This window comes from Tetrao urogallus (genome assembly GCF_951394365.1).
Source record: "Tetrao urogallus genome assembly, chromosome: 25".
NCBI lineage: Eukaryota > Metazoa > Chordata > Aves > Galliformes > Phasianidae > Tetrao > Tetrao urogallus.
This window is the reverse complement of record NC_136838.1, coordinates 843712-866905: the sequence shown is the minus strand read 5'-3', so window position 1 is coordinate 866905 and position 23194 is coordinate 843712. Positions and strand designations below refer to the sequence as shown.

At 47.8% G+C, this 23194-nt stretch overlaps 1 protein-coding gene across 1 annotated transcript in view; it reads right to left on the bottom strand.

The window, feature by feature from the left end:
* FBN3 (fibrillin 3) overlaps positions 1-23194 on the bottom strand; it is a gene marked incomplete at both ends in the record, with an annotated part of 122674 nt that overhangs the window by 25064 nt on the left and 74416 nt on the right. The window contains 17 exons of the mRNA XM_079546590.1: positions 1293-1421; positions 1787-1912; positions 2060-2287; positions 2981-3106; positions 3589-3639; positions 3719-3856; positions 4621-4740; positions 5538-5663; positions 6561-6686; positions 9222-9275; positions 9682-9957; positions 10649-10771; positions 11345-11470; positions 13671-13790; positions 14385-14528; positions 15142-15339; positions 16006-16158. Coding sequence (XP_079402716.1) covers positions 1293-1421; positions 1787-1912; positions 2060-2287; positions 2981-3106; positions 3589-3639; positions 3719-3856; positions 4621-4740; positions 5538-5663; positions 6561-6686; positions 9222-9275; positions 9682-9957; positions 10649-10771; positions 11345-11470; positions 13671-13790; positions 14385-14528; positions 15142-15339; positions 16006-16158 — 2364 coding nt within the window. The remainder of the gene's footprint in view (positions 1-1292; positions 1422-1786; positions 1913-2059; positions 2288-2980; positions 3107-3588; positions 3640-3718; positions 3857-4620; positions 4741-5537; positions 5664-6560; positions 6687-9221; positions 9276-9681; positions 9958-10648; positions 10772-11344; positions 11471-13670; positions 13791-14384; positions 14529-15141; positions 15340-16005; positions 16159-23194) is intronic.

Below are 23194 nucleotides of genomic sequence, written 5' to 3'. Positions count from 1 at the left end.
CCTGAGATGGGTGTATACTTAGGAGCGTGGATATGTAAACAAACAGTGGCAATAATTAATGGTCATGTAAGAAAAGGCTGAAAAGTAGTAGAAAGAGCTGAGTGGTCACACAGAGGGAAAAGCCAAATATGTATGAAAATTGGAGCTCAAAGCCATTAAGTTCAAGCTACTGGCCTGGCAGAGCTCCACTGAGCATGAGCTAATCCCCAAGCGTAAGGGCGGTATCCCCATATGATAGGAATGAAAACACCAGGCATGGACTCTGCTCTTGGATTAGTGACAGTGGTTCCAGACAAGGTCAGAAGGCAGCTGATCAAATACCAATTAGATAAGAGGTTCAAAAATGGATGCTTAGGCACTCAAGCTGGCTTTCTGGCTCCCTGAGTTCCCGCTATGGGCTCACTTCTGGCCAGGACCACCATGGCAGGGCAGGACCAACGATGTCCCACTCCATGTCATGGCAAGAAGAGCCATGGATGCTTCCCTGGGCCACACACTATTCCCAGCGGCCTGGTTGGCCAATCTTCATCCTCAGCTCAGAAGGCACCATCAGCCCAGGTGCTGGACAAAAGTTCTGGCTTCCAGTTGAGAAGGTCCTGATAAATAGATGTCTCTGAGGGAAAGCTCCCAGTTGTGTCCCCTGTTTCTGTCAACTTCACTGTACTCTGTCCTTGCTCTCAGGAGTGCTACTGTTCCCTAGCAGGGTCAGCACCAGGACAGTTGTTGATGGATTATCGACCCACAGAAGGTACAAGATCTGTCCGGAGGTACAGGTTACATATTTGTATTTTTGCCTTCCTTCTTTGAGGGGCCCAGATCTCAAGCCAATGCTTGCTGGGGATGTGGCCTTTCCCTATGCTTGCTCTTGAGAGGTGGTGCTGTGTCACAGACCCCTGACTTCACTTTGCATACGCTTTGCTGTCATCCCAGGAACATCTGTGGTTCTCTCAGCTCACACACACAGACCTTTCTCTCTCTCACTGGTGCTGCCCTTCAGCCCAGTTCTATCTTTGCAATCTAGGCAAGACAGAGAACTCAACTTGGCCAGGTATCACTTCAGCATGGGGACTCCTGTGATACCTCTAGAAGGCAATGTACAGATTTGGCCTGACACCAAAGAACACAGAGCTAATCAAACTTTTTGTAGCATCTCTGCAGGCCCAGGTCCTGTTTTTTGTAATCAGCAGTGTCCAGATACAGAGAGAAAATGAGAAAGACAGCAGCTTGGCATGAGAACCTTTACCAGATCTGCTGCATTGAAAAACAGTAAGGGTGCTGTTATTAGCCCTTACCCATGCAGTTCTTCATCATCATGAAGCCGCTCTCATAGCCTTCGAAGCACTCACATTCAAAGCTGCCCGGCGTGTTGACACAGGTGCCATGACCACACAGGTCTGGCGAGATGCGGCACTCGTCAATATCTGTGGGGAATGAAGAGCAGGTAGTCATGGCAGAACAGGCTACAAGCACTGCTACAGCTGGCACTGGGCTGCTTGTCTTGCATGTTGAATTTTATGGCCTTGGATTGGCAGATCCACCCAGGCAGACCAAAGATGTCTGCTCCCTGAAGGGAGAGATAGCAGCGAAGAATTCTCTGGTGCAGAACCGATCCTTCTTCCCACAAGATGGAGGAGTCTTCTGATTGTGACCTGCCCTTGGCTTCTCTGCACATCCACACAACAATTGCCATGAATCCTCTGGGTACCACCATGCTGAGCACCCCACAAGGCAGTCACGGCAGTGAGATGGACGAGAGTGGTTCAGAGGCTGGTTGTTCTTCTCTTACCTGTGCAGTTCCTTTCCTCAGCATCCAGAGCAAAGCCATTGCCACAGATACATCTGAAGCTGCCAATGGTGTTTCGACAGGTCCCATGAGTGCACAGGCCAGAGAAGACTTTACATTCATTCACATCTGTGCAAGAAGATAAAAAGTAAGTGTTCCAGGGAGGGGATGCCTGCAATGAATTTAGGGTCACAGAGCAGGGAGCAGCTTCCTTGAGCTGTAATTGAGATGGGCTGTGGACAGCCTACAATTAGCAGCTCCTTTCTTCCTTCTTACCTTTGTAGAAGGGCCTGCCGGAAAGCACATCCCCTCGGTTGGCAAAGCCAGGTCCCCTTGGGCAGATGGCCTTGTACTCATTAGAGCCAACCTTAGGACATTCTTCGCAATCGATGCCCCAGGCTGAGCCCACAGAACAGCAGCACATGTCGATCCGGTACTTGCCCGGCAGAGGCTCCGTGCACTCATCTTCATCCCACTTCATGTAGCACTGTTCCACACGCACATCTGTGAGAGAGCAGAGCTGAATGCCTTCCTGCAGCACCTGATCTCTGGGAAGGTCAGAGATACCATTTTCTGGAACAAGCCCTGTGGCGCAGAGCATCGTCCTTAAGATAACTCTGACTGGGGCTGGAATGCATCCTCCATTCAATACCCAGATATGGATCATTTTGATACGGCCACCTTTGTTGGGATGCTAATAAAGATTAGAATGGATGTGGCTGGTCTGTCACTGCTGGTACTGGGGCACAGAATGGGCTCTTCATAGGGAGCTAGTAATGCAGATGGCCTCTGGAGGACATGGGGTTGTCACAGTGTGCCAAGAAAGCAGGCAGAAGTTTCTATAAGGCTCCAGGGCAGGGTCATTAACTAATGCTGTTACATCATCTATTTAAAGTCTAATCACTGCAATAGCCAACCATTATCAGAAGCAGTGGACCCTTGAAAATGCAGCACACAGAATTGGTTACCCATTAAGTCTACCTAACAACAGTGATTGCACTACTGGCTGCACATGGGGGCATGAAGCAGTGGCAGACTTGCTTTGATGGGGTTGCTTGGTTTGGCAGCTTCTAATGAGTATTTTGTGCATCAGACAACAGTGGTATTGGGAACCAAGTGTGGTGGGATAGGGGATGGTTGGGGCTAAGTAGCGATAGTTGATGGGGATCAGGAGTCTGGGTGAGATGAAGTTCTTACCCACACATGTCCTAGCAGTGCCATCGAGGGTCAGTCCTTCTGGACACTCACACCGGAAGGAGCCAGCTGTGTTCACACAGCGACCATTTGGGCAGACACCAGGAAAAACATCACACTCATTCACATCTGTTGGCAGCAAAGCAAAAGGCAGGCATGAGAGTGGCACAAAGTCACAACTAGCACGGCACAGAGGGACTTCTGGGGATCCAGAAAGAGCCCAGAGCTGCCCAGCTGGCAAAAACTGGTGTCTCGTCACACTGAAAAACACCCTCCAGACACAGCCACAGCCACACACAGAGATGTTTGCAAGAAGGCTGTATCACAGTGTCAGAGATGAGCAGACAGAGGACAGCACAGGTCACAGCTGGCATAGTGCTGACAGAGAAACACCAGGACTCACAGACATCAGTACTGTGTCTGAACACACTGGTGTTACACACTGGCCATACTCCAGCTGCAGTGCTCAGGGCAGGCGCCAAAGCAAGAGATAACACAAAAATCACAGGTCCTCATCAGACTGCGTCCAAACTCGAAGATGCATAAAGCCAGCAAATAAACAATGACTATGTTCCCAATTAAAAAGTCCTCTGTGTCCTGCAGCACTTTACCTTCACAAGTAACCCCCTTCATCCTGGCATAGCCCCGGGGACAGGCAGTATCTGCAAGAAAACAGGAAACAAGAGGATTGTTAGCAGAGAAATGGGCTGCAGCCTGCCTTCCTGCCAAGCAGAACCTTACCAATCTCACAGCGCTCGCAGGGGCTTCCCCATGCTGCTCCCAGTGTAGCACAGCACTCTGATTTCAGTGTGGCCCCATTGATGTTCACCTCACAACGTCCATCCTGGATGTTCAGCCAGCAAGTCCCTTTCATGCTGTCTGCAGGGGCAAAGGCAAGGCATGAGTGAAGAGTGGTCTTTGGCCATGTTTCCCAGCTTCACAACAGCCAGCTTTCCACAAGAAGCAAGTAGGATAAACTATTTCTGAGTGTGTGACTCGCTTTTTGGCCTCACTTTATCTTTCAGGCTGTGGGATGAAGGATTTTGTAGCATGGACCCTAACTTAGCTCTTCCCCAGAGCCTAGTCCTACCACTGTTGCAGAACAGCGTACCTGTGCTCTCTGATACAGCTATTTCAACAGTTCTGTGTCCTTCCCTTTTCCTATTTCCAGCCTCTTTCTCATTTGGGTCACTCTGCTTTTCTGTCCCAAGGTCACCACACATCATTGCTCTGCAAAGGGCTGACCATCTAGGAAGCAAGTACCAGCTCACCATCTTGATAACAAGGGATGTGCTTTATCCTGGCATGCCTTAACCTCAGCACAAATCCATCTGGTGAATAAGAACCCACCATCCTGATGCCCTGTAGGGTCCCCTCAAACCCCACGTTGGCTCTTTGTCTTGCTGCAGTGTATTTATGGATTTCTCTGTGACAGTGCTTGGAGCACTGCTGGGAACTGCAGCTTTTCAGGCTTCCTGGACGCATGACAGAGATGTTCATTGTTACCATCAAGCAAATAATTGCAAGGTGAGAAAAAGAAAGCCTCAATGGATCCCCATTCCTAAGCTAGGATTGCAAAGGGTGATGCAGGGCAGGGCTGGTATCAGTGTCCCAGATCTGCCTCCAGAAGGCAATATCCTTACCCACACAAATGGTGCCACTGGGATCCAGCTTGCTGCCTGGGGAGCACTCACAAGCAAAGGAGCCAGCATTGTTCCTGCAGACACCGTTCACACAAGGGTTAGAGGTGCATTCATTGATATCTGCAGAAAGAAAGGGACTGTCACTGTGGTAAGTGCCATGGGACCCAGACTTCTGGGCCAGGTACTTGAAGAGACAGGAGGCAAAGAATATGAAGAAGGGGGATTTTCACTGTGCAGAGGATCACCAGCCCAGGCTATTCAAATTCTGCATGTACAACTCAAGTATGCATCATCTCAAGGAGAACAGGCACTGACAGCACACAGCACTACAGCAAGCTGCTTCAGGGTTGAGGGAATGGATGCACTGAGGTTAATGATGAAAACTATGGGGGAATGATGGACTCACTTGCTCAGGCTGCTCCTGGTTAAGGTGGAGCAGTCACAGCACTGAGTATGGCCTTCATAAGCTATGTGAGTCTACGCAGCACTTGCCATTTGTCACAGACAATGAGGGTTTTGTCTAAACACATGGATAAAGTTCCACTGTTCTGGGGCTTTGTGGCTGGAAAACAAATCTCTCACACTCCATGCTGTAAGGTTTCAATTAAACCCCCAAAACTTGTAATTTTGGTTAGGCTTCAGCTACAATTTGGGAAGCCTGGAGGAAATTGTTCTAGTTTTCAGTCACCAGAAGGCCAGGATGTTTTGGGTTTGGATGTCCTCTATTCTGAAATAAGAGTGAGATTCACCCCCCTAAAAAAATAAAACATCCCAAAGCCTGGATCTACTCCAGTTCAAACCACTGTGGTTAAAAGACAACCAAAGCCACACTGAACCTTGAGCTCCTTTTAGGCAGGATCACAAGACACAGCTCATCCTTTACACAGATGCTCTCTGTTGCCTTAGGGTCGCATTACCTTCACAGGTATCTGTCTCAGTCCTGAAGACAAAGCCCTTGGGGCAGGTGCAGGTGTAACTGCCAGGGGTGTTGCGGCACAGCCCGTTGTCACACAGCAAACGGTTGACGGTGCATTCATCAACATCTGTGGGCAGAGAGACAGGATTTCTGAGCTACAACACCAGCATGTGCCCTCCTGCAGCGCTCTGGCAGTTTGAGAGGCAGAGAAATGCCCAGATAACACTGTACAGGACATAAAGTATGTGAGTGAATACACACAGGTCTACAGACAAATACTGAAGGAAGATGAGACAAAACAATCATCTTCCACACACTGACTGCTTTCAGTGGTCTGCAACAACACTATGCAGTGAGATGCACCTCTTTACGGACTTAGCTGAGTTGGGTGGCATTTCTAAGGTAGGTCAGTCCACCACACACAGCCCAGCATCTTTCCTACAGCTCACTCCCCTCATCTCTCTTGGGGTCTGGTGCTTCCAGGCCTGATACCTGGATATCATCACCAGGTGCTGGTGGCAGTTTTGCTCCAAGGAGGAGGCTGAAACAGATCACTTTGGAGGGCTCCTCCACCAGAACTCCTGTGATTTAGGTCACCTACCCCTCCCTTCTATCCAAGCTCCTTATCGAGTCAATGGAAGGTAGACAGCAGGTGATATGGTGTTCCTCAATCAGACTTGGGGTGGCCTGAATTGTGTTCTAGAGGGGCCTGCCCCTCCTGAGCAATCCTAGAGCAAGGTTTAGGGAGACAGTGAGGAGGAGATGCAGTTCCATCCTTACAGCAATGCAACATGAAAAGTGTGTTAAATCCCACCCAACTTCTCATGTAGTTCCTTGTCCTTTTCCACTGGGACAAGGTAGGGATGTTGCAGGGCATCAGCTGCTGTACTGCCTTAAGATCCTGCACAGCTGTGCTGTGCTGTGACTGCCTCACAGTTTCACGTGCTGCATCTGCACTGCCTCTCTCCTAGCACTGAACTGCTGCTTCCCCATGCCACAGCAACCCGGGATGCCCCAAACTCACCCACGCAGTTCTTGCCCGTGGGGTCAGACTCGTAGCCCAGGTTGCAGATGCAGCGGTAGCTCCCCCGCAGGTTCTCACACATGCCATTGGGGCAGATGTCAGGGTTGAGGGCACACTCATTGATGTCTGCATAGTGAAAGAGGACAAATTAGATGGATCATGGCCAACCATAGACACAGAAATCTTCCACACTCTAATTCCTCATCGTTTATTGATGCCAATGGCCAGCTGAGTCACTCCTCTGCAGAAATCCCTCATTCCTAGCCTACCTACCCCTTGGTATAAACCAGTAGATCCTGGGAAGCCTTACTGCTCTCCTCTTGGTGCTTTGGAGCTGTGTGACTTAGTGCTGGGGATGCACAACTTACCCAGCACAGAGCTCTGAGCTCAGGAGGAGAGAACTGGATAAGGGGTAGAGATGAACCCAGATGTATTACCACACCAAGCATGCCTAGGTCTCCCTGTTTTGATCCTGAGTCTCCTGACAGTATCACTGTCCCAGGTACTCAGGTCAGACCATTTAACTGTCCTGTTCACTGGAAGAACTGGGAAGAAGAAGCTGTTTGGAAAGTGCTCCTAGCAGGATGCTGGGATAACTGGGGTAAGCACAGAGCATGATAGACAACCCGCTTATGCATATACAGCCCTACTGTAGGGGTCCACTGCTGAGGGCAAAACAGGGCTAACATTACCCAGCCATGCTGGAGAGCACCCTTGGGCAGTGGGGCCAGCGAAGGGTCATGCCCATGTCTAGATGGTCACAGCAAAGCTGTTTCAGTGGCACCGAATCCTTGCAGCCCCTAGCCCAGCCATGGTGCTCAAGCTGAGCACTTGCACAGACTCCCTGAACAAAAAGTTGTCAGGCTGGAACATGTACTGGTCAGGTCAAAGTAAATTTTCTTTTCCTTCTGCTCAAAGAACTGATTGAAAGCAGTTTGGCACCCTGTGAAGACCAGGGGCTCTGAAGAATGTGTGGTGGTGGTAGGGCAATGAAATGAGGGGTGTGTTATGCCTGAGTGAGTCTAGTGCCATGAGCCAATGCCTGCAAGGTACAAAAACTTCCGTTTCAAAGACTTCCAAAGCGCCTTGGATAAATTTGTCCCCGTCTACAAAATTCTGGGGCAGCTCTGCAGTGATGTGCAGAGGGTACCACAGGCTGGTGTGCATGGCGAGCTGGCTGAGGTCTGCAGGGGTCTGGCAGTAAGAGGCAGAGGTGCCTGCCATCACCAACCTCCTATTTCCCCCCACAGTGGGAGCTGTGTCCTAAAGAGGAGGGTGCTGCATCTGCTAAAGAACCGTGTGCCCTGTACATGTAGAAAGCAAGGTAGAAGGGTAGCATCCATGTGGGCAGCTCCTCCTGCTCACTATGAACAAAGCTCTGGTTGCCAGGCAAAGAGATTCCACCATAGAAAGAAACAGTCTTCCAAAAGAACAAAGCAAGTTTTGTTTGTATAGTAGTGTCCTCACAGTGCCATGGTCCCACATGGTAAGCCCAGGCAACGTCAGGACTGCGCAGAGACCAGACACTGCTGGTCTTATCTCCATGTAGTCAGGGTTCACTTATATCCACAGGGAGCTACAACTCCGGAGAGGTGCTGAGTGTACATAATCCTGGCTGTGGGCAATTCTAGGCTGACCAGAGCATGTCTGACACTAGCATCCTGCATGGATCTTATCATCAGCCTGAGAACAATTTTGGCCAAGAAACAGTGCCCTGGAAGGAAGCCTGAGAAGTCAACAGTGATTTGCCTCTGGCTCATTCCCATTTGGAAGGTTTTGAAAGGCTGTAGTTATCCATCTGCTTTGCTCTCTTCCTGCTAACCCAAGCACTGCCCAGGGCTGGCAGAGCAGCCCCCCAGCAACACATCTCATGCAGCACAACTTGCATTCTCAGCTGCCACTCCTTGGGAGACTGTGAACCCTCCTGGTCTGCAGCCTAGGAGATGGAGGGCATAGGAATGAAATGAGCAAGAAGATGTAACTGTCATGCTCTTTATTCCTATCAAAGCAAGGCATAAAGTCAAACTCTGTGTGCACACCCCCAGTAATGTAGTTCCCAAAGGGTGCCAGAAATCAACCACTTGATTCAATACCCAGTCCTCAGGGATGTTTAATATGGTTTCAAACTGACGGAACAAGGGGAAATGGTTTCAAACTAAAAGAGGGGAGATTTAGATTGGATATAAGGAAGAAGTTTTTTACAATAAAGGTGTTAAGGCACTGGAACAGGTGCACCCTGACGGAGCTGTAGTGTCCCTGTTCACTGCAGGGCAGTTGGACAATATGAGGGTCCCTTTCAACTCAAAATGATTCTATGATACTATGTTTACTTAACATTAACTCATGGTGCTGCAAGGAGGAGAAAAAACAAAGAATGCCCCTTTCCCATTCTGCCCAAGCCCACATCTCACCACAGAGGTATGCTCTTGCATGCACTTACACCCACCCTGGCTATGCAACCTCCCCTGCACTTACTCACCAGCAGCTCTCACACACACATGCACAACATTTTAACTCTCTTCCACAGCACTAAGTCTCTCATGACACATGCTCCCACAGTCACACAGATGAATGCACACTCAGCTAAAAGCAGCTGAAAGAAAGACCTGAGAGTGACTTTAGATGTGTCTATTTAGAGTATAGCATGTGGGATGCACGTACCTCTGCCATCAGCTGTTATTCCAATGCCACTGCTGCAGAGTGCCTGGAATTCAGCTACGTAGAAAGCACAGTAGAGTCATCAGCTTTTCTGGACAATTTAAGTACAGTTAAATTAATGCTGAGTAACACTGAATTTATAGTTTGCTTGTTACAATATCATTTGTGGGCTTCCAAACAGTTTGTTTACGCTTATGCAATATGTATTTTAGATCTGATACTCTTCTAGGAATAATTAGGAATCCAAAACTGTGAGAATCCCTGCAATGAGATCAGTGTAAAGTTTGCTTTTGATCCTACCTAAATGTGCTGACTGCAAGGTGTTGTCCCTTTCTCCCTGCCCATGTCCTTACCATACCACTGCCAGGCTCTCTAGGGCATCTCACTGACAACCCATCACAGACTCAATGTCTCCAAGCACATTCCTGGCTTTTTGCAAACCCATATGGGAAAAGGAGCTTACCAGAGTTTTTGGCAGGGCAGGGTTGGCAGGGCTCTCCAAAGCCATGATCTGGGTTCGCACAGCAGCACTCAGACTTGGTGACAGCCCCCGGAAAGGGACGGGCACACGTGCCCTTTTTAATGCCTCCATAACATGTGCTGCGCATGTGGGTGTCCACGCAGACCCGTCCATCCACCCCGATAGCCAGGCCTCCAAGGCATTCGCATCGGAAGGAGCCCTCTGTGTTAATGCACCAGCCATTCATACAGATTCCTGGTGTCTCACATTCATCAATGTCTGGAAAAAGAACCACAAGGCAGCTGTTAGCAAACCTGGGGCAGGAAGACACAGAAAGGGGCTTGGGTTTACTCTGCGTGGAGATTTGGAGTTCACAGGGGAGCCAGCAGGGCATTTTGGAACATCATGTCCCCTGCTGATGGTTCAAGGAAAGGAAAAGCGGGCTGGTTGTCTCCTGAGACTCAGCCCCTCTCAGAGCAGCAGGGTCTGGTCCCTCCTACATTAACAGAGCAGTGAGCTAGAGAATTCATCCTGTGTCACAGCAGTATTAGAGGAGTGCTAAGTTCTCCTTCCTTCCTCCACTCTGCCTTCATATCCTGAACTTTGTCCTGTCTTTGGCAGATGACAAATCCTCACGGAACACACTCTAGAGGCTGTTGAGAATCTGGAGAAGACTGCTGTCAGCTCACACTATGTATGCCATAGAGAACCTCATAGATCTACTTAACCTTCCATGGAAAGAGGATTTAAACTCAAAATTGCACTGATACAGTGGAGGTGCAAAAACATTTTTTGCATCTTGTCCATTCCACTGGAGAGGGGAATTTCTGGCAGCAGAGAAGGAGATGCATAGCAACAGTTTTGCTTTTTCTCAGCTTCCTTTGGCCTCAGACCCACTGCAAGCCCCAGCAACATGGACAGCAGGGTGGGAAGAGAGCAAGGCAGAGACCAAGCTCAGAGACATACGCACCAACACAGTAGCGCCCATTGGGAGCCAGCACAAAACCTGGCTTGCAGATACATTTGAAGCTGCCATCCTCGTTGATACACATCCCGTTGAGGCACATGTTAGTTGTGGCACATTCATCATGATCTGGGGAAGACAAGCAGAAAACATGAGCAGAGTCTGAGAGCTGTAGCAGGACTCTCCTGTGCACAGACACTTCCGTCACCCATCCTGTAGTCAAATTGCTTCTTATGGCAAAAGTTGTTAATCATCAAGGCAGAGTTCCCACTGCTACTTCTGCTAAGAGCTGTCCAGATGCATCCCTACCACTTTAGCACCTTAGTGATCCAGCTCATGGCAGGACTTGTACTGGAGGCAGCAGCTCTCAAGGTGATGGAGAATGTCTTTCTTGCATACCCATCCCCACTCAAGCTCCTGGATCTCAAAAAACCCAAAGGAACACTCCAGGAGCATCCTTACAAAAACGCTTTCGTCGTTTGGTACATCTCTTCTTTCAAGATTCACACTGTCAGGGCAGCATCTACCCAGGAGGAAGGAACCTGATGATCCTTGGGGTTCCTTCCAACCAAGCCATTCTATGATTCAATGATGCTATGAAATGCAGCTCAGATTGAAGTAAACACCAGTCCCCATGGAGGACCTAGTTTCAGCTCAGCCTTCCCAGGGTGATGAATGACAGCATATCAGAAAATAGCTTACCAACACAATTCTTGCCATCAGGGGTGATTTCAAAGCCAGCATTGCAGATACACTGGAAGCTGCCATCAGTATTAACACAGCGTCCATTCCTACACATCACTCCATTCATGATGCACTCATCAATATCTGGTAAGGAAATAAACATAGGAAATTAGTGGCAGGTGGATTATGGAGCAGTTCCAGACTTATGGGCTCCATGAGAAAACCAGAAAAATGCTCTCAGCCTCTCCAGGATCACACACTTCCATTATGTACAAACTGCAGGAGGTGAAGATGTAAAGAAAGCTCTCTGCATGCTCTGGCAGTAGCACTACGTTTGGGAGTTGGTCTCTGGGACTTCTGGCTTTCCATGATGTCTCTATCAACATTATGTCCCCAGGCCTTCCTTATATCTGAAACTACCCTAGGTCTGTTTAAGTCCATGGTAGCAACAAGAAATCCATTCAAAACCATGGACTCTGAACCACTACTAACTGCCTTAGAGATGTGGTCCCAATGTCTCAGCAAAAGAAACAGCAGGCAGAAGAGAATAGATCAGAATATTCCAAGCTGGAAAAGATCCATAAGGATCACTGAGTCCAGCTGCTGGCTCCACATAGGATTCCCTGCAAGTGAGAACATACTTCTGAGTATGTTGTCCAAATGCTTCCTGAACTCCAGAGGCTGTGACCCTGCCCCGGGGAGCTTGTTCCATGCCCAACCACCTGCTTGGCAAAGCAACTCTTCCTAACACCCAACCTAACATCCTTGGTTAGAAGCTGGGGTACAGAAGTTGGACAGGAGGTTGGATACAATGTGGTTCACTGAAGGATGGCAGCAGGGAAGGTGCTGTGTCACAGATCGAGGACACGGTGTGCACTCTCTCAGGGAGACAGGATATGAATGCCTATGGCTAAAGACGAAAGACAAAGAGGATATCTCAGGTAGTGGATTGCTGCTGATCCTTTATCAAAAGCTGGGAAAGAAAGGGTGATCCCTTCTATGAGCAAATTACAGGAAGTCAAGAGTCCCCATAGCAACAGGAGATACAGACTCTTTGTGGACCCCTGATATAGGTGGAGAAGTTACCTGGCAGAAAAGGATCTGAATCACAGCTGAAATGGGATGGCTGGGAACAAAAGAAAACCTCCTTTGGGCTACACCAACAGAACAGCACTGTGTAAGCTGCGTGGGATAGTTTCTTCTCCTGACAACTAGGGAGGTCACAGGTAGAGAACTACATCCAATTTTAGCACCATGCATTAGAAAAGATAATAACAAAATTGAAAAAGTTGACAACGTAAAAACAAGGATGATGACACGATCAGAAACATTAAACTCAACCATTCTGCAATTATTTATGAGACTGAGAGGCTGTCTAGACAGGAGATGGTATCAGAGGGGCTGCAGGTTGCAGTTTCCCAGCACATAAAAACATTCTGAAAAAGAGACAGCGATGAGCTCATTTTTGTGGCCAGGAGGAAAGATCCAGGAAGAATTCAGCTTAATTTTCAACTAACAGATTTAGACTGGAAATCAGGGAAAGGCTTTCACATTGTCAGACCATTGGGAGTTCCTCTGGAAATCCCTTTATCAGAAACATTTGATATCATGCCCCTGGAGGGAGATAACGTGATCTCCTGAAAACCCTACTAAGACCTATTGTTAGTATTCCACTTCAGACATTTCTCCTAGCATCACCCTGCAGCTTCTCCTTGCAATATGAGCCCATCTATGTAATGCTGCACAAGAAACAGACTACAAAAAAAGCCAAACAAACCGCCTCGGAATAAGAGGAAGCCAGAGTAAGAAATTCCTGCTCTGTGCACTGTGCTAAGTTAAGAAAGAAGTGGACTGCAAAATAAAAAAAACAAAGGTCAGCCATTAAGAGGGTAATTTGTCACTTCTTTTTTTCTCATGGGACATTATCTTCCCATAATTCTTTTACAGCACCTCACCTGGAGTGCCACTCTGCTGCAAGACACTGACAGATCTTCGCCAGAAACCACTACTTCTACATTAATACAGAAATTACTCAAAATCCTAGCTTTTTATCAAAAGAAAACATCATCTCAAAGTAGAATTAATCTCTTTAAAAGAACTCCACAAGTTCCTGGATTGCTGTTAGCCAATTCTATGGTAGATAAAGGCAGAGGAAACTTTCTCCCAGACAGACTGTGAGACACAACTGAAAACCCAGCTGAGTTGACCTGGATGCCATCACATACCTGGCTGGGAAGTTGTTAGGTGCTGGGAATGTCACTGCTTTTCCCCTTTACATTCTCTTTTCATACCTAACTCCCTGATAATCCTGCTGACACTGGTGCAGCACACTGAAAAAACATACCGATGCAAGCCTGCTTTGTTGGGGTGCTCTGGAAACCTTCATGGCACTTGCAGTGATAGGAGCCAGGTGTGTTCACACAGTCACCATGCACGCAGGGGCTGCTGGAGCACTCATCTACATCTGTAAGGAGAAAAGTATAAGTCTGTGAGTCACCATCATGCAAGGAACTCACACAGAGCTTCCAGGAAAGTCTAGCTTCTGTGAGCTGCTGTGCCCATCAACAGCATGGCCAGCAAGGGAGAAAGCAGTCAGACTGCTGGGGAGCCCAGACCTGGAGCTGCTGGGAGGATAAGGCCAATCAGGCCTGAGTACACAATTATGTAAAAAGAGGGCAGTTAGAGAAAGGGATCTGCAGTCAGGATACTGGACAACCTATACTCTTGCATTTCTTTCTGGAAGCTCTGCCCACTGAGCAAAGCAGAGGGAACACAGATTTGCTCTACACTGGGATGATGTTCAAGCACTGTCAAGCAGCTACACCAATAGCAAGGTTATGGCTACCAGAGGAACGCTGCCATCCTTGCTGGACAGACAAATACTTCCCACCTTCTTCCAGCTTCATTAACTGACATGAGCCCAATGCAGCCTCTTGAGGAACAGTCCAGAATAGGAACTGTTGGGTCAGCAGCTTGAGGTGGTATCAGGAACAGGCATGGTGCTGGGGCGCTCTGGGAGCTGACTTGTATTTGTATGTATCCAGCAAATCCCACTCACCGATGCACTCTCCACGCACATCCTGCTTGTAGCCCATGTTGCACTCACAGCGGTAGCTGGATGGGGTGGGGATACAGCGCCCGTTCAGGCACAGATTAGTGAAATGCTTGCATATGTCAATGGTCTGGTTTAAAGTCGCCGTTCCTGGAAAGCACAGAAGTGGCATCAGACAGACAATTACAGCTTTTATTTTCTCATTGGAGCAGGATCACTAAGTGCTGCAGGCACAAACCCAGCTGCATCAGAACTCTCTGTGGGCACCGTGATACCCAGTGTACCCCCACCCCAAGGCATGCTTAGGATTGCACAGCAAGCATGAAGGGGATTAATATTTACTGACATGCAGTGCGCTTTTACAAGCCTCAGTTCTTGGCAAAAAGCTATATAGAGATGTGTATAAAAAGAGTGTCTGACACAGTGGGAAAAACAGTTTTTTTAGGGGAAGCAGAGAGGGTGGAACTGATGTGAGAGCATCATTCCTGTTTGGTAATTAGAAAGTTATTCCGCACTGGAGCCAGCTTCAGCTTCCTTGCTCTGCCAGGAGACACTGTTTGATCTCCTTCTGGGTTCAGTATTCTGCACAGCATTAGTGTCACATCCCATCACTCCCTCAGTGTCAAAATAAACCTTGTATCTGGCTAACAGCACTAGTGCTCTGCTCATGTGTACACGGCTGGCACACAGGCAGACACGCTGCGTATGTTCTGACACAGGCAGCCAAACCAGGTCAGCACAGTAAGACAGTAATTTTAATTACCAATGCTTGAACTTCCCGGGCCCATTCCAGGCAGGCCTGGGATTCCACCTTGTCCATTTGCCCCATTTGGTCCGATGCCTCCGGGCCCGTTGAGTCCTGGCCCAACACCATTGGGCCCAAATCCAGGAATTCCTGGAAAGCTCCCAGGGAACCCTGGCACGACTGGGAGTCCTTCGATGCAAAGCCTGCGGTACTCATCTGAAACAAAGCAGCTGCCTTAGTGCTTGTCCAAGAGAGCAATAAAACCCTGCCTGCCTCTGCCAGAGTGCAGAGAACAGAAGTAGAGGGATGGAGAGACACACAGCAGACAGGGTGGGTGCTAATGGGAACACAGCAGGTTGGTGAGGAGGGCTGTAATGCCCAACACACTAGAAAAAATAATAAGATACAGCTTGTAGGGCATTTGGATTCCTGTGGTGTGTTGGGGAGCTGGTACCAGGAGTTCCTTTCAAGCAGGAAAGGACAAGACACAGAAGGCTGCCAGACTGGGACCATAAATCTTTACCCTTCTCAGAGGAGGGTTTGCCAGTGATAAAGCAAAAAAGGCAGAGATATATGGATGGCTAGAGTGTAGTGCCTTCCGATTGCCTCCCAATGCCTGACCTCACTGCTGTTTGGCCCAATTGGTTGTGGTGTTACGGTGAAAGCCACAGATAGCAAAGGGGGAAGAGGAAGGGGATAAACTCTTGCCTTGGCTGAACTCACCTGGCTCACCTTCAAATGAATGCCATTCATTCCCATGTGAAATTTCTCTGGGTGTCATGATGACAATTCACCATGTCTGTGCATCCCTGGGGTGTCACCAAGATAGCAGAGCCACAAGTTGGCCCAGCAGCAGGTGGAGATCCTTTGTGTTACACTTACCGGAGCCTCGGACAGGGCACATTTCTGGAGTTTGACCAATGGCCCAGCAACGCCCTGAGTCACAGCAGCACTGCATCTTGGTGTATTGGCCAGGGAGGTCCCCAGCACAGCGGCCCCCAATCAAAGCAGAGAAACATGTCCCAACCCGCTGGTCTGCAGAGAAGAAAGAGGAGAAGGAGACAATTTAGAGGGTGACCTCACCGTACTCTCAGGTCACAAGGGACTGTTTCCATTGGTGTGTTTCCCTGCTATCTAATATCCAAATCTGAACTTCCGTTCTTCCTCATCCTACCAGATTCTGATGTTCTCCACCGCCTTCATCTAGAGCACGCTGAGACTGTGGGGGCAAGCTTCCTTCTCACAGATTGGATCTCACATTCCCATTTAGCTTCCTATATACTATAAGCAGCCTGACCAAGAACCAGTAAGTGAGCAAACCCCTTTCCATTGGATTTTCTCCATTGGCTGTTGCCCTGAACCCTGCAGGAAGAACAAGTTGACCCAGCTGATTTTGGCTGAATTCACTTACAAGAAAATAGATGAGATCCTCCACTTCATCTCATCATCATTTGATTTTAACACACATTTGAGTTTCTAGGCTGTGGTCTAAGAAGGAAGTGCCCCACAAACAGTGTTTGAGGGACCCTTCAGAGCCTTCTCAACACCTCTAAGCAAGCACTGGGACAAAGCCTCTCCTTACCATTTTCTGGCTCAAATACTGTATCAAAAGAAATTCAGACCTCCAGTGAACTCCAGGAATAAAGCAGGCTTGGTGAAAATGGAAGTCAATGTATTTGGAAACATCCTTAATGCAATTAAAGTATTACCAAATCAGATGAAGTAGCAGAATGAGAGTTAGTCAATATCTAGTTACAGCAGCAGGCAGAAATATAAAGGCAAAACCTGTTTGGCTTCAGGACATGAATTAGAATCAATTCAGAGGAATCACGACCTGATAGGAACAGGATGCAGAAAACACCAACTAATTGATTATAGTGCCTGAGGTACACAAGGAGACAAGGCTCTTTAGTAAACCTAGAGGGCCAAACACTTGATTTTGCTTACAGCATCCTTTAAACCCTCTGGTCAACTCAGATGAGCCAAGATCGCAGCTACAATGAATAGCCTTTTTAATGAGCCTTGTGCACCAGTCTCATGCATGGCCTGAGTAACACTCTCCTTTGGCAATGGCACAGAGCAGGAGGCAAATTCATCCGGAGAAACACTCTCTGGGAAGAGAGAGCCTTGTGATGTAGCTTAGTGGTTGTAACCTCTGGAAAAGGACACATGTAGGTCACTCTGAAAGTAATGCCTCCTATTTCTTTCAATAGGAACTACAACAACACTATTCGACTGTGTAAATTCTCAGCTACAAAGGATTATTTTTCAACAGTCACCACCAATAGCCATGTATTTTTTCCAGCAATGAACAAGAGCCTGGATGCCATCCTCATAAAAATATGTACGGTTGTCTGGAATGCGGCTTGTCTTTCACTTTGCTGTCACCAGCGTGATGCACCTTCCTCTAATATCTGCCAGTAGAATTACTTTACTATGATAAGAACAATCCAGAACAGCGTGCTACTATTATGAGGGCTCCCCAACCATTCCGGCTGTATGTTTGACTACCACACTCCCTTCTCCTACTTCTTGCAGGACAGAGCTGGCAGACCAAGGTGATCAGCATTTCCTACACTGCTGGTGATGCTAGGGAGGAGAGCACAACCATTCCAGCATTAGCCAGTGATCCCCAGTGTTGTGCTAAGCTATTACCTTTCCACAGCCACCGCGATCCAGTGTGGGCCTGCACTTCTCCACCACAGCCCTCCCCCTCCTTCCCACCATGGCTGTACTGGCACACGCCGCGTCCTCTGCCTCCTGCCAGGTCCTGGCACCTCTCTCAAACCAGCAGCAGCTGTTTCCAACCTCACCGCCCTCCAGTCGGATCGCCTCCCATTCCCAGCGGATGCCTGTTCCAGGTCATGGGTCAGTTCCCACCGCCTGGCCTGAGAACAAGCCCTGGATGGTGGTCAAAGTCTGTGAGCCCAGCCAAAGCCACAGACACCAAGCCTGGCACTGGTGTTCAGTGTGTGTGGCTTCTGGACAAGACCCAGGAGACTGAGGGTCTTTCACGTGTCTAGCAGGCCTTGTTGGCACCAAGCCCTGTAGGAAAACCTGGAATCTTCCACTCATTCTTCTCCTGTCCTTGTTTTTCAAGCAAATTAATGAGGGGGAAAAGTCTGGTCTGATCTGTTGTTTGTGCCTCTCGACTGACATTAGCCAGCAGGCTGACGTTTTCCTGAAATATAATTGAAATTAATTGCATAGAACTGTTTGATCTGTGGCCTGTGGTTACATCTCTTCCCTAATCACAACTCAGGGACTTGCAGAGGACAGTGACCCCATTTAAAGCCAGGGTGACTAAACCAGCAGGTCCTTCCTTAGCCACTCTGCAGCACTGAGCTTAACATTAACCATTCCTCTAATCACAAACATTATCCACCAAAGACTTGCAGAAGGACAAACAGACTCGGAGAAGGGAAATTTGAGCAAGGGGATTGAATGCAACACAGGTTTAGCTGCTAATCCTAATGAAACTATATGATGTTTGAGCCATTCCAGTCCTTGAACTGTGGCAGGTGATAAGAGTGCCAGAGCAGTGCCCATGCTTTTGCAGGTTTTGGCAGCAGCTGCTTGAGTGCAGAAGAAGGTTGTGCTTCCACAGCACCTTGACAGGTGACTTAACACCACACATAGTCCAAAAAGCTGCTGCACTCTGAACAAATTAGGGAAGAGGAGTGGGACCATTTGGAAAATCTGCATGAACCTCTGCACCTCAAACTGCTGGTGTGAGTTCAGCTTAATGAGTCGCTTAGGACAGAGCTTAGATGGATTTCTAAATCTGACCATCCTAGCTTGGAATAAATTCTCTGGGTATTAGAAAGGAGAGATCCCACCCAACCCTTCTGTTCTTTTGTGGGATGATTGCTGTCATAAAGTCAGTGATACAAGGTGACAGCCAGCCAGCTAATGAGCAAGAAGTGATTTGGAGAATGCAACGTCTTTCCAACAGACAGACGTTTGCTGACAGGTTTGACAAGGCAGGGAGGTCACACTAGTTTGTGTAATGGAGGGAATGGTAAAGCCCTTACTCATCTGGACAAATGTTTATTAAATTCAGCTGTCTTTGCTGCAATTCGTAATAATCTCTCTCAGAAATGAAGGCCAGAGCTAATTGAAAACCCATCTGGAGCTGCCTTGGGCAGAGGCAGGGGTGGATGGAAAGAACAGTGGGTCCTTGAAGTCCCTCTGTGACCTCTGCAGGACCACCCACACGCTGGAGGTGCAAGCACAAAGCCAGCACGATTCTATTCTGCCCATTACAGCTGATAAGGGAACAGGACACAAGGATCTCAGTGCGTCAGATAACACTGCAGGTGAGAAAGGAAGTAAAATTCCACAGGAGATTACACAGTGCACAGAGGTAGGGAACACAGCCACAGATTTGTTGGTTGTCTGTGATTCTGAATTTGTCTCTGATTCAGAACCAATTGCTTTACTAGGGGCAGGGGATGGAGTCTGGCCTATATATTGTTATGGGACAGGAACAAGTCTGAGATGGAGTTGCCTGCTGGTGTCTGCCAGAGTCTGCACTCGTGGCTGTGAGTATCTCAGGGGTACAGTGTGCCCTGATGCCTGTAACAAGCTGAGCACCACAACCTGCACTGTATGGGAACATTATTCATCATGGCAACTCAACATCATCCCTTTCTGTGGGAACATCATCTCTGTGGTGGGCACAAGATCTGCCATGAATCAGTGCACTTTTTTTTTAGGTTTTCAGACATCTGGAAACTCACTGGGGTTCAACAGAAGAGACAGAAGTATGTGCAAAAGAACTGCATACAGCATGGGTTCCCCTGATGTACATACAAAAGTCTGCTTGGCTTAGCCATGAGTAGCTCATGGAAATCGTTTGTGGAAAAGTGAAAAAGTCAGAGCACCAGGCCAAGGAGCTTACACAGCTCTGCCAATGGAGCTGAAACCATCCCTAGGAGGTACTGAGAGTGGCACAGGGCAGTGCAACTGCAGAGCTGCGTGCAGCGCCAACGCTGCTGTTATGGGAGCTGGTAGTAGAGGGAAAAGCAATGGGTACAGCTTCTCAAGTAAACGTGAATAACCACATGCAAGGTGTAGCACTGAGATTGAAGACAAGAACACCTCAAAGCAAACCTGCTGTGAGTCATCCCCACCTCCCTTAACGCCTTAGGAATTGCTGGGAGTTGTTGGGGGCTCTGTTCATGGTCTCTCCTGCTCCTTATCAACCATTTTGAGACCGTGTCCCTCACACCACTTCTCTATTGCCATTTCTTGGCCTTATAAATACCATCTCCTCATATTTCCTCTTTCTCTTTCCCTTCCTGGACAATGACAAAGCAGTCAGAGGGGTTTCCCAGTCAGGTGAGGCCTTCAGCAACATCCTCACAACCTCCTGCAAGCTCAGGAATTTGCAAAATAAACAAGATCTAGCCCTAACTGGAACTTGAGGCAGTAAATGTGCTGATGTTACCCAAGGAAAGATAAGAAACAAATCTCTCTGTCAGAGCTTTGCTGCATTATTGGGAAAAAAAGAGCAAAGAAAGCAATGTGCTGGAGTGCTGACTTGCAATGTGCTGGAGTGCTGACTTGCAGAGAACAACGGGACATGATGTACATGACTGGAAATGCATCTGGAAGTCTTTTTCTCCTATGCTTTTAAGCTGTTCTTTAAAAAAAAAAAAAAAAGGAAGAAAAAGAAAGCTCACAGCCTGCGAGAGCTGATTCTTCTGCTGCCTGCAAAACAGTGAGCCTGTTTTTTAGATGAATGAAACTGTTATGGACACATGTGGAACTGGATTCCTTCTGTCAAGCACAGGTGGGTGAATCATTCAGTGAATGTTCATTTCAAACTATGATGGACTTTCTCCAGCCACGCCACTAGCTCCACTAGTGCTAGTACAAAAATACTGTTTGTATTTTCACTGAGGAAGGCAGCTAATGAGATTTGGGATCAACTCAAGCTCACTGTCTTGCTGTTTCAGCTGCAAAAACTACAGGACGTTATTCAAATGCAATAAAAAGATGTTTACTTTACTAAAAAGGGAGGGGAAAAGGATGGGAATATATTGAGGTTGCCACTATAAAGTCACAGCATAGGCAGTGTGGGTGCCCCATGATATATGGGCCACATATGGTCCTTTCCAGTGTAAACATCTGAGAGGTAGCAGCCTCTTCTGCTCTCTCCTGATGCTCTTCTAACGGTAGCCACATTATTTATTAACCTTCAATTTTATGAACAATTTCTTTGATTGATATCACAGAACGTAATTCACGGGTTTAAACTCTCAAAATGAGCACTAAAACCCCCTCAACTGGTATAAACAGGGTTTGTGAAATATGGATCCCGGGGCAACAGCACTTTATAGTAACTGTGCATTTTGCCAGAAAAAATATTGCCTATCCCAAAATGTGACAGTCCGCTAGCTCAGGGAAATGGCTGCAGCATGATGCATTGAGCTTAGGCACAGTTACAGCTCGCTGCAGCTAACTAAGGGCTGGGCTATTTTTAAATGTTGGCTTTCTAATTTTATTTAGTTTTCCTTTCTTGAAGCACTCGGTTTCAAGGAAAGTGGAGAAACGTTCCTTTGACTCATCATGCAGCCATCACACCCTGCAGGGCTCATAGCAGGCCTGGGAAACAGCGAGGAAAGGAATTCCACTCTTGTTAAAATCAGGTGCCCAAACAAGGTGACTCACACGTTACACTTTATGACTTCTTCTTTCTGGAACTGGAACATGATTAATTTTTATTGCAGATTCTGGGGATATAAAAGAGCTTAAAAATTCCTTTTTTCTTCCTTTTTTTTTCTGTATTAATTTCCAGGTCTTTTGAAAGAAAGCCGTACCTAGCGCTTTCCACTGCACTAACAATGATGCTTGTTTTTCATGTAACAGTTTCTCTTTATTTGTCCTTGCATCCTTGCCTTTCTAAAGGCAAATTAACTTGTTGAACAGGGAGACAAACCCTGGGATTCATTTTGACTGAAGTGAAGGCCCCTGCTGAGAGCAAGTAAACAGAGAGCTGATCTATTTGTTATAGAAACTGTTGTCTATTACAAAGAGAAATGGACCATCAAATATTTAGAAGGCTTGGAAAGGAATTTTGATCTGTTAAACATGCAAGATTCATTCCAGGTTCTGTAGTCTGGAGGCAAAACAGTCTGTAAGCCTGGGGAAAGCTTGCCTGGACTCGAGCCAGTTCTGGAAAGCTTTGAAATAAAGCCAAAATAGAGCCAAACTGAGACCAAGTGAACGTGTATGTCTGAGCTTGTCAAGCAGCACACACTAGCCCAACCAAGTCCTTCACATCGTCTACAGGATGAGGACTGCAAGACAGTGATTTCCATGCAGGCCTGGAAGTCATTTTGTTGCCAGTAACTGAATATCATGGTTGGAAGGTGGGCTATGGGATAAGGCGTAAGAGCTCTCACAGCAGCTTTGTGAGCTGACAGGCTCAGCACATGTGCAGGAATGGGTGCCCCAGCATCCTGTCCCATGCTTGGGAAGCACCTCCTTCTCTCCACTGAATACGGAAGGAAACCAGACAGCCAGCTCAGTGCCCAGCTTGAGAGTCTGAGTTCCGTGAGATGAAGCCAAGTGAGTTCTAAGCCCTACTGACCATTAGTTTAAGGCAGTAGAAATTTATGAGCCGTTGCCTATGGTCTAAGCAGGAAGAAGGAGAAGATGATCAAAGTCACCATTTATTTGCATTGGTTATGCAAACCTCTAGAGCAAGCTCTCCTGCTCCTTCACCTCTGCTAAGCAAGAGGATGAGTGTGCAGGTGCAGGATGTTCTCCACAACGAGGCCCCTCTCTGCTCCAGGAAGGCACATGTTCTCAGGCAGGTGTTCTTTTGGACCTACACACTGCGCCTCGTGCCGACCACAGCCACACACTGCACCTGCAAATTCAGCTGCAGGGAGAACAGTGATGTCTCTGGCTGACATCTGATGTGGTAGAAAAGGGGTAGGAGTGCAAGGATCCTTCTTGACCTGCTGCAAGGAGCCTGCTTTGGCGGGGGAGTTGGACTTGATCTCTGGAGGTCCCTTCAAACCTCTACAATTCTGTGATTCAAACTGACCACTGTCCC